This window comes from Asparagus officinalis, chromosome 8 (genome assembly GCF_001876935.1).
Source record: "Asparagus officinalis chromosome 8, Aspof.V1, whole genome shotgun sequence".
Lineage (NCBI taxonomy): Eukaryota > Viridiplantae > Streptophyta > Magnoliopsida > Asparagales > Asparagaceae > Asparagus > Asparagus officinalis.
Window position 1 is genome coordinate 92,457,289 of NC_033801.1, and position 12,207 is coordinate 92,469,495.

The following is a 12,207-nucleotide window of genomic DNA, read 5'->3' on the forward strand; positions in this document are numbered from 1 at the left end:
GAAATCCGAGGAGCCAGCTTTCAGTTATGGGCAACATATACGAAGGAGCTCGAGCCTGGTATTATTCCACCGCAGGTTGTACTGGGGCTACCTTCAGATTGCCCCACAAAACACCTAATTCTCTTCTCTCCGTGGCTTTCTGTAACTGGTATCATACAGCTTCTATGATGCCAGATTATAAACTGTACACTTCAGGCCTTCGTGAGATTAGAAAGATGTATTCATCCCGGAAAGGAGGTGGTCGTGTATCTCGTCTGAAGGGGATCGACGAGTTTTTACATTTTGAAGATGCAACTGAAGAAGGCTGCTGAAGCTCCAAGAACCAAAGCAACTGGAAAGAGGGCTCTCACTGAAGCAGAAGAAGCCCAATATGAGAAACGTACTCGTAGGAAGCTGCTAGTAGATCCTCCTGCTCAGAAGCTAATGGCGGGTGCTTTCAAATCTGCACGTACTCGTAGGAAGCTGCTAGTAGATCCTCCTGCTCAGAAGCTAATGGCGGGTGCTTTCAAATCTGCTAGTGGAGGGGAAGAGCAAGAATCAGCTGTTGCAAGTCGCCCTGATCGTGCCGATCCTCACTCTGGGGGATCTACATTTTCTGAAGGATTTTCCCCTCACCGTCCCTTGGATCAAGCAGAGGGTGGAGATGAATTCCCAAGTGGGGATATGGGGGCTTCTCCTGCAACGGATCCCGATATCTCACCATTTCCAGATCAAACTCTTGGTGCTGCTTCTTCACCTGCAGGGGTACTGTCTACAACGTCTCCGTCTGAAGGGGTTAAACTGCCTACAGATGAAATGGCGACAGATGAATTTGCAAATCTTAATGAGAGTCAGTCTCCCGCTTCCTCTATACTACTGCCACCTTCGGGGACTAATATTCCGAGTCCCACGACTGGCCGGCTGACACAAGTGGATACGACCGCGAGCTCTCCTGGACTTTCAGCTGCTGACGATGACGAACCATTAGACTATGGGAGCTCGTCTCACCATGATGATGATGCTGATGAGGATGACACTGACGATGACGAACCATTAGACTATGGGAGCTCGTCTCACCATGATGATGATGCTGATGAGGATGACAGTGATGATGATGACTTTTATGATTGGGCGCATCAACCACCACCACCTCCTGACAAGGCGTCTGGTTATCTTCCTTTTTACCCTACTGGTAGAAATTATACACTTTGATTTCTCTGGTGTTTCTTTCCTTTATATTGACTATTCTTTTGTGTAGGTTCTCCAACTCCTGAGGCTGCTGGTACGCCATCGTCTCTCCACCCGCAAGCAGCAGACGTTTCCCCCTTCGAATCAATGTCGGTGACGACAAGTTCTTTACCAGAAGAACCTCTTTCGCTGACGATTCCTCTCAAACCTGTGGGAACGGAGATCGTGCTAAGCTCAACCCAAAAAGGGGCACTCATGGCTCTACCTTCCAGTCCCTCGCAATTGGATATCACCATAGCTTCTCCGACTTCTTCACGATCATCACCCACTGCTTTTGCATCAGGGTCTATGCTTTTAGGCTCCCCATCGACATCTCCGATGAAGTCTCTAAGTCCAGTGGCCATCCCTTCCATTCTAAAAGCTCTTCTACGACCGTTGGAAGATATGATGAAGATAGCGATTGAGGAGATCAGTGCTGGACGAGCTTCATTCGACTTTTTCAAACCAATACTCATGAACTCTTTGAACAACGTTCGATATGTGGATGATGCTCGATTGTTCCAGCACTGCTCTGAAGGCATCTCTCGGTTGGAAAAAGATCTGAGAGCTTTGGAGGAATTGCATCAGGCTGATCTTGCTGCTCAGGCTGCGTTAGTCTTTGGTAATCTTCAAGCTGAGGCGGCCCGCCAATACGAATCTTTTCAAGAAGCCATTACTGAAAGGGAACTTAAAATTGCATCCGTACAGGGGCAATGCATTCAGAAGCAACATGCTGTGGACGCTTCTGGTGCTGCTATACTTAGATCCCGGCTCGTGTATTTCACTTTTACTGAGGCTTAATCATGTACTGTTCTTTTTGTTTGATAAGAACAGGGTTTTTGTATCACTCTTCAATATTTTTGATGATAACAAAAAAAGTGATTCTGTTTTGTCTCTTTTTATTGCATGTGTCGTGTTCTGACTTGCAACAATGGAAAAATACCCAATCTTTTGTATTTCCTTTATTACCATCTAAGATAATTCTAGAAAAACTTTAACTTGTTGGGGGGGTATATGAACACTCGTTATTCCTTTGTAGAAGAATTAACTGGTTCAAACAGGTTAGAACTGTTAGAGGTGATTTGTTAACATAACAGAGATTTGGAGATCTATCGATCTATTGGGAAGAATCAATAGATTAATCTTTATAAGTGGTATGATTTTACTCTGACATGCGAGCAATCGCGATCAGCGTAATTTGAGGGTTTATCACTCTATTAGGGAGAGTTGATAAGTGGATTTTTGTCAGAGGTGTAGTGTTAACATGACAAGAAGAATATTGCGATGGAAGCAATTTTGAGGACTTATCGCTCTATTGGAGAGAGTCGATAAGTGAATTTTTGTCGGAGGTGTAGTGTTAACGTGACAAAAGGAATATTGCTATGGAAGCAATTTTGAGGACTTATCACTCTATTGAAGAGAGTCGATAAGTGGATTTTTGTCAGAGGTGTAGTGTTAACGTGACAAAAGGAATATTGCTATGGAAGCAATTTTGAGGACTTATCGCTCTATTAAAGAGAGTCGATAAGTGGATTTTTATCGCTCTATTGGAGAGAGTCGATAAGTGGATTTTTGTCAGAGGTGTAGTGTTAACGTGACATCTGTGGGGGAAAGAATATTGTAGCGTCTCGTTGGGGAAGACTGCTAAGTGTTTCATCATTGGAGCGATGAATTGTGATACTTGTGATTTGAACAAGATTTTAAGAATTTTATCACTCTATTAAGGAGAGCCGATAAATTGAATATTTACTACTCTGTTAGGGAGAGTTAGTAAATTGATCATGATTTGAATGATTTTGGAGACTTATTGTTCTTTTGATGAGAATCAATAAGTGGATTTTGACAGAGGAATCATTGTTACAACGATGTAAACAAAACTCAAGCTCTGTGGGATATAACATCCGTCTGAGGTGTAATATTAACCTGACGATGATTTAAACCCTGCTGAGGAAATACCAAGGTTTAATAATGTCATATTAAAAGGGTTCATGAACTTTTTGAAATAAGTATCATGTTTAAAAATACCAAGGTGGATCCTTTGTTTAGGATAATTGCATCACAAAAGAGGCGACCTTTGCGTTTGAGGTTCGAAACGCAGAGTTAAGAACCATTGCAACGCAGATCTAGGCCTGGCGTTTCAAGAATTTGAACGCAGAGGTAACTCTGCATTAAAGTCTAACCGACTTTATCCGTTAACGTAGAAAATCACATTTTAGATTTAGTTGGGATTCTCTCTTAGAGTCCCGATCTGATTTAACAGCCCGACGGCTGTTATAAATAGGCCTGTAAGGTCACATCAAGAGTTATTTGACTCTTTTTGCCTTGCTTAGTTCCAAGAATGAGAATTCTCGTTTCAATTTCGGTCGATTTCCCGACAAACTCCGTCTTCTCCGATTAACCACCCGCATGGCGCCCAGGAGGATGAGTGCGGGTTCCAAGAAAGTCGCCAAGACGGCTTCGGAGGCGCCGCCGGCCGAGAAAGCCGGCGATGTCGCTGTTCTGACGAGTGCTTCGGCATTGCTGTCGCTGTCACATGGACCTCGGTGCTGTGGTAAGCGGTGGCCGTGGCTACTTGTTTCGACAAGTTTTCTGAAAACCCTAGATGGGTTCTCCTCAACGAGGAAGATGACTCATTCTTACCATGAACGCAGAGTTACGGCTCCGTGTTACAAATTGGAAACGCAGACTTAAGGCTCTGCGTTTAAGGAACATAGGGCCAAATCTCTATGTTAAAATTGGGAACGCAGAGTTAAGACTCTGTGTTAAAAAGATTGGAAACGCAGACTTAAGACTGCGTTCAGGAAACATAGAGTTAAGTTTCTATGTTAGAATTGGGAACGCAGAGTTAGAACTCTGTGTTAAAAATTGGAAACACAGGCTTATGACTCTGCGTTTAAGGAAGCATAGAGTTAAGACTCCTATGTTTGATCACGGGCCTTGGCCTCTGTGTCTGAATATCACAACGCAGGGTTCAACCTTTGCGTTCAAGTGTCGTAACGCAAGGTTGGCCCTCTGCGTTCAAGTGCTGTAACGCAGGGTTTTTCCCTCTGCGTTCAAGTATTAATACAAGGGTTGGCTCTTGTATTTAAAAAACTTGCCACGTAGAATTTACTCTTCGTGTTTATTTCATGTTAGCAACCTCTTTCTGCTACTAACTATTGCTTCTGATTTTACAGTGCTTTTTCCCGATGTGCCGCTTCTGCCGGAGCAGCATTTCAACTACACTGATGATCCCGAAGTGGGGAGAGCTTTTGGTCTTCGCAGAGAAATTCCTTTATGCACTTTCCCAAGTTTGGAGCGAACACATTTAATTAGGTTTGCTGAGTGTTCCACCCTTAGGGCTTTGATCACCGATCTGGATCTGGAAACTCCTGCGGGTCTGGATCAATTTGTCAAACCCTCATTTTTATTCGGTGACCATATATCTATTGATGGACAAGTCGGGTATGTAGAAGACTGTTAGACCCTAGAGGGGGGGTGATTAGGGTCTTATGCTAATCTAATCCGATTAAATGCCAATTAAAATTAATTAATACGTTATCCTAGCAAATGTGAAATACAACAAGATATGTAAGCTAGGATAAGCAATATGAACAAACGAATATATAAAACTAACAAGAGGGGTAAACAAATTAACTACAAATGTGATAGGGCAAAATGATCAACAAGCAATACACAATGGCGATGTAAGATATGAACATGAAAACAAGTGCGCCAATGCAAACACAAACAAAGGATATGTTTACGAGGTTCGGTCCCCACGACCTACGTCCCCGCTCCTCACCTCGAGGAGATCTCCACTATCACAACCGGGTTTTCTACGTTCACCCGAATAACGTTTACACCTCACACTCGGTTTTCTAGCTAACCGAAAACTTTACAATCAACACTCTTGCAATCACACTCTACACCCACTAAGTGTTGGAACTAGACGTGTCTCCCTCAAGTGTTAGGAATTACAACCTCTCGTCACCTACCCCACTCCTCTTGGGACGATCCCCGACTCTCGCCACACACTTCTCTCTTGGTGTACAAGTGTATTACAAAGTGTATCCTCACAATTAAGGCTCAATACAAAGTGTTTGTTCTCTACAATGGATGAGAACGAATTGTAAGCTCACTCTCTAAGATACACAATCTCACAACCCAATTATACTATGAATGTAAATGGGTTATCTGGTTCTATGGCTGTTATTAGATGTAGGGTTGTTAACCAAAATCTCATTTGGTTTTGCCAACGACGAAAATTATTCCCATCAAACTTCTCTGGTTTAGCAGACATAACTTCACTTGTAGCCATAATCTGATGATGAATGAATATTTTTGTTATTATAATGCAGCAGAAATATATAAAGCATTCATTCAACAGAATAATCATGCATTGTAACATTTCGTTTTTAAGAATTGCAGACAACATTAACATAAAAACCAGAATGTTAATCATGTTACTATTCTAAACAGCACACAATTAGTTTCTTGGATTGTTGGGAATATTAGCTGTTTAGACAATAACGAAAATCAGTTTAAACAATTTGATAATTAACAGATAATTACTATTATAACGCAGATATAAGAAATATATCAAATGAAAAGTAAATAGAGGTTAGAAATACGGCCTGATGGTCGAGGCGTGCAAGCACTGTCCCAAGAAACTAATTGCCCCCTCTCGTACAGGGCTACGCGGCAAAAGCTCCCGGAGATACAACGACCCTCGGTCAGGCGACCTCCTTCTCGTCGGCACGAGCTTCAAGAAGGCTTTGCGAATTCTTCGTAAACTTTCAGGGAACCAGCAAATTGTAACAGTAAGTATTTTGAAAGAGAAGAACAGAGAAGGTGAAGAAGAGGTTGTTGCTTTTCGCTGTGTTAAACTCTGCGGATTTTAGATCCTTTTATAGGGAAAAACAGCCGTTACTTATAAACCCCGTAATTAACACGGTTTTAATCACGTTAATAAAACTTAGCCGTTATCAAAACATTTCCGTTACATAATTAATTCGCAAAATGTTTATCACGTTTTTAATCACACTAATAAATATTTTCCGTTACAAAATATTTCGGTTACAAAATATTTATCACATGTTAATTGTTCAAAAATAAAAATTATATTTTAATTATTTAAAAATAAAAATGTAGCAGATTAAGGGCCCATTAATCCGGAGCTGCATTCGTGTCCGCAGGTCGTGTGCGCGCGCCACCCGACCCGACCCGAACCCGAGCCCGAGCCCGGCCCGGCCGGCGCGCGCGTGTGTGGTGTGGAGCATAACCTTTGTTTTCTTCTAGGCATAGGAGAGAAAGGGAAGGCTTATAAGGACCCCTTTTTTCTATCCCATTTCCTATGTGGGACTAAACTTTCCCTCTTTTCCTCTACAAAGTCAAGTTTTAAGTTATCTTTTATTATATAATTCCAACAATCCCCCACATAACTTAAAACTTAAAATAGTTCAGAAATAACAATAAAAGAAATAAATACGATTGCTGGTTCCCTTATACTATGTAATAGGTGGAGGTACCTTTCGGTTTGAACCTTCACTTAGTGACAGTTGTATAGATCCGTGAGAGCTTGGTGGACTTCGCCTTGAACCAGTCTCATTTATCGGATTTCTACAGAAAGCACACATAGTACAGTTTTGAAGAATTCTAAACGGGTTGCGCTATTATCGGCCTTGCGCAGGTATCTTTCATGTGTGTTACTAGGGAGCAGCCCTGATCCCATAGTCGCGGCCTCACAACTACACACATATAGGTGAATCCTAATAAGGATGCGAGCAAGTAAGCATCCTGCCTCATGGGTCTTGGATTCATTAAGAGTTAGACTCAACCTTTCACTTGCTTTTTATGAGCACTGATCATCCTAGGGATGGGAGCAAATAAATTCAGTGCTCCTCACAATTAATCACTCATTCAGTTTGTTTCTACCCATTGAACCTCTGCGAGGTTGGGTTGCCACTGCAGTGATTTTTCTTATGGGCTTAACCCCATCCCCCTCGATGATTCTAGGACCACTGCCCTAGATAAGCCTTTAGTTAAGTGATCTGCAAGATTTTTCTCTGATCTTACAAAATCTAAGGCTATTATATGGTTTTTCATCTTATATCTCAAGGATTTATGTCGCACTTTCAAGTGTCGATTCATCTTCACATTTGCATTCTCTTGATGGCATTTGTCAATCGCTGACCTGCAATCACAATGAATAGAAATGGCTGGTAATGGTTTTTGCATTAGTGGAATTTCAGTTAGTAAATCTTTCAACCATTCAGCTTCTATACTAGTAGTATCAAGAGCTATCATTTCTGATTCCATTGTACTTCTAGCCATTACAGTTTGTTTAGTAGATTTCCAGGACACAGCTCCTCCTCCTAAAAGGAACACAAATCCTGTGGTGGATTTTACATCTACTGAGTCACTAATCCAATTTGCATCTGAATAACCTTCTAGTACAGATGGATAACCTTTATAGTGTAAACCATAATTCATAGTTCCTTTTAGGTATCTCAAAACTCTTTCTAGAGCATCCCAGTGACTCTTATCAGGATTTGATGTATATCTACTAAGTCTATTTACTGCATAAGCAATGTCAGGTCTGGTGTAGTTTGTTAGGAATCCTAGTGATCCAATTATTTGTGCATATTCTCTTTGTAATTGAGGATGACCTGTATTTTTCTTTAGATGTACATTAGGATCATATGGAGTGGAAACAGGTTGACAGTTTGGATCATAAAAATTCTTAAGGATTTTCTCTATGTAGTGTGATTGTGATAGCACATATCCATTCTCATTTTTCATGATTTTAGTATTAAGAATTAGGTCAGCTTGACCTAAATCTTTCATGTCAAAATTTTGTGATAAAAAGTGTTTGATATCATTTATGATTTGTATGTCAGAACCAAAAATAAGAATGTCATCAACATATAGGCATAATATCACAATTTTGTTGTTTTTATCTATTTTATGATATACACACTCATCTGTTTGATTAATTACAAATCCATAAGATAGTATAATTTCATCAAATTTCATATGCCATTGTTTTGGGGCTTGTTTGAGACCATATAGTGATCTAATAAGCTTGCATACTTTCTTTTCTTGTCCAGAAGCTATAAATCCCTCAGGTTGATCCATATAAATTTCTTCATCTAAGTCTCCATTTAAAAATGCAGTTTTAACATCCATTTGATGTATTATTAATTTGTGAATGGATGCTAGAGCTATGAGGACTCTAATGGTAGTAATCCTAGCTACTGGAGAATAGACATCAAAATAATCAATACCAGACTTTTGGGTATATCCTTTAGCTACTAATCTGGCTTTATATTTATCTATTGTTCCATCAGGTCTAAGTTTCTTCTTAAACACCCATTTACATCCTATGGTTTTACATCCTGAAGGAAGATCAGTTAGTTCCCAAGTATGATTTTGAACTATAGATTGTATCTCATTATTTATAGCTTCCTTCCAAAATGGAGCATCTACTGATTTCATTGCATCTTCAAATGTAACTGGAGAATCTTCTACAAGTAATGCATAGAAATCTTCATGGACCTTTTCTATTCTAGTTCTTTTACTTCTCCTAGGCTCCTCTGGACTTTCTAGTGGTCTAATTTGTTTAGAACTAGTTTCACCTTGATTAGAACTAGGATCTGAATTATTAGAGCTAGGGCCTGTGTTGTTTATTCTGGTCTTGTAAGGAAAAATATTTTCAAAGTAATGTGCATCCCTAGCTTCAATTATGGTGTTGTTGGCTATCTCATTAATGTCAGAGTTGATTATTAAAAATCTATTTGCATTACTATCAGAAGCATAGCCAATAAAAATTCCATCTACAGTTTTAGGGCCAATCTTCTTTCTTTTATTCTCAGGTATTTTGACTTTTGCTAAGCACCCCCACACTTTTAGGTGATCTAAATTAGGGTTTCTATTCTTCCAAATTGTGTAAGGGGTTTTATCAGATTTCTTGAATGGAATTCTATTTAGTATATGACATGCAGTCATGAGAGCTTCTCCCCATAAATTTTCTGGCACACCAGAATTAATTAACATTGAGTTTACCATGTCCATTAGTGTTCTATTCTTTCTCTCAGCTACTCCATTAGATTGAGGTGTATATGGAGCTGTTATTTCATGAATAATTCCATTCTCTTCACAGAATTGTTTTAATTCATTAGAAGTGTACTCACCACCTCTATCTGATCTTAGTATTTTAATTTTCCTATCCAACTGATTCTCAACTTCTGCTTTGTATATTTTGAATTTGTTTATGACTTCATCTTTAGTCTTAATTAAGTAGAGGTAACAATATTTAGAGCAATCGTCTATAAAAGTTACAAAATATTTGTTACCCCCTCTAGTTGTTCTTCCTGAATCACAAACATCACTATGGATGAGTTCTAATATCTCAGAATCTCTATCAATAGTTTTAAATGGTTTCTTAGGAAGTTTGGCTTCTACACATATTTCACATTTTTCATCATCTTTTATATTAAGCTTTGGAATTATATTGAGATGCATCAATCTTTTAATTGAATTATAATTCACATGTCCTAATCTTTGATGCCAAGTGATGGAAGGTTCAATATTCAAAGCTATTGGAGATGCAAGAGTAGAATTCTTAACATTCAATTTAAAAAGACCATCACATAAGAAACCTTTTCCAATGAAGTTCAAACCCTTAGTTATTACAACTTTATTTGATTCAAAAACAAGCTTATAGCCTTGTTGCACTAACAAAGATCCACTAATTAAGTTTCTCCTAATGTCTGGTACATGATGGACATCCTGCAGGATCAAAGTCTTATCAGAAGTCAGCTTTAGGTTGATCCGACCTATTCCGGATACAGGAGCCACATTATTATTTTCCATTGTCACAGTTCCTCTACTTGAGACCTGATAGGTGGAAAACAAAGATTGATTAGAGCAAACGTGAATATTAGCTCCAGTGTCAATCCACCAATCATTTGCTTGAAAGGTCATGTTTACTTCAGGAGTGAAGAGAACAGACCTGAAAGCAGCCTCAGCTGGACTGGAAGTCACCATGTTTACTTGTGACTTATTAGGTGGAGGTCCTCCCTTCCTAGGCTTGGGTGGTTCAGTTTTCTTGAAAAAGCAGTCCTTAGCAAGATGGTTGGTTGTTCAGCTCCTTCCTTCTTTTGAAAGTGGACAGGGTTCTTATTTTGATGAAAGGATTTCTTCTTAAATGTTTTATTTTGATTTTGGTGGAAGGGACGTTTCTTGTGTTGGGGAAAGGGTTTGGATTCAACATTGTTTACTTTGGGTTCTTTGGGTTCGGATTTTGTCACATTTTTCTCCCTGAGTCTATGTTGCTCTTCAATTCTAATGGAATTCAACACTTGTTCTAGTGTAAGATCTCCTTGGGTATGGTTAAGGTTTTTGGCAAAATCTGACCAGGACTCGGGAAGTTTGTCTATAAGACAGGCTATTTGAAACGTTTTATCTAGGATAGATCCATTCATTTTTAATTGGTGAACTATATGTTCAAATTCATGAATTTGCTCTTTCATTGGTTTAGAATCTACCATTTTAAATTTGTTAAAATCAGAAGCTTTAAATCTTTTAATTCCCATATCATCTAAACCATACTTTTTCTCTAAGGTTTCCCACAGAACTTTAGCATTAGTGATAGTATAATATATATCATATAACCTATCAGATAAAGCTCCTAAGATTCTGTGTAGACAATGATACTCTATTTCTTGAGGTGTTCTTGGGATAGGAATGGAATCTGTGGAGGAAGATGAGGAAGATTGCCTAGTAACTGGTCTAGATGAAGATGGGTTATCTGGTTCTATAGCTGTTATTAGATGTAGGGTTGTTAACCAAAATCTCATTTGGTTTTGCCAACGACGAAAATTATTCCCATCAAACTTCTCTGGTTTAGCAGACATAACTTCACTTGTAGCCATAATCTGATGATGAATGAATAAAAATTTGATAAATAAACAAATTGAATTTGTTGGGAATATAAGCTGTTTAGAGTGTAATTAGCACAAAATGCAGTTTTAACAGAATTAGATAATGATTGAAAATAGATATAAAATTAAACTGAGTTTAGAATATAGCCTGATGGTCGAGGCGTGCAAGCATTGTCCCAAGAAACTAATTGCCCCCTCTCGTACAGGGCTACGCGGCAAAAGTCCCCGGAGATACAACGACCCTCGGTCAGGCGACCTCCTTCTCGTCGGCACGAGCTTCAAGAAGGCTTTGCGAACTCTTCTAGACTTTCAGGGAACCAGCAAGTTGTAATAGCAAGCAAGTGTAAGAAGAAGAACAGAACTGAGAAGGAAGAGGAGAATTTTATGTTTTTCACACTGTGTTTTCTACCCTCGCAGCTTGCTGTTTATATAGAGGTTGAGAATGAACGTTTTTTCAATACCGAATTAAATCCTCATAAAAATCTTTTTTCCGTTTTGATTCTCATGAATATTACTGTTTCATTTACGTTTTAATTCAGTTTTAAAGTTTATAAATCTCTCTAATTAATTCTGGCCGTTAAACATTTTAAAAATGTTAATCACGTTTTAAACAGTTCCAATTAGTAAAAATAAAAATAAAAATGTTAGCATATTAAGGGCTCATTAATCCGGAGCTGCATTCGTGTCTAAAAATAAAAATGTTAGCATATTAAGGGCTCATTAATCCGGAGCTGCATTCGTGTCCGCAGGTCGTGTGGAGCATAACCTTTTGTTTTCTTCTAGGCATAGGAGAGAAAGTGAAGGGTTATAAATACTCTTCCTTCCTATTCCATTTCCTATGTGGGACTAAACTTTTCCTCTTTTCCTCTACAAATCCAAGTTTTTAAGTTATAACTCCAACACACCACACTTCTATCAATCATCAATCATCATTTAGAACGATGGAAGTTGCAGAATTGCTAATGAAGTTGTTTGCCCATACGAACGATTATGATAGGTTTAGAGAATTGGAGGGTGCTAATAAAAGAAAAGGTTACTTAATATGCACATGAAAGCTCATCTCAACGTCTTTGCA

The 12,207-nt window shown here is 39.0% G+C and overlaps 1 protein-coding gene across 1 annotated transcript; it reads left to right on the forward strand.

The window, feature by feature from the left end:
- LOC109821532 (cell surface glycoprotein 1-like) lies at positions 289-2,007 on the forward strand. Its single transcript, XM_020387712.1, has 2 exons — positions 289-1,171; positions 1,238-2,007. Exons 1-2 carry the CDS (start codon positions 289-291, stop codon positions 2,005-2,007), a joined length of 1,653 nt encoding a protein of 550 aa, XP_020243301.1.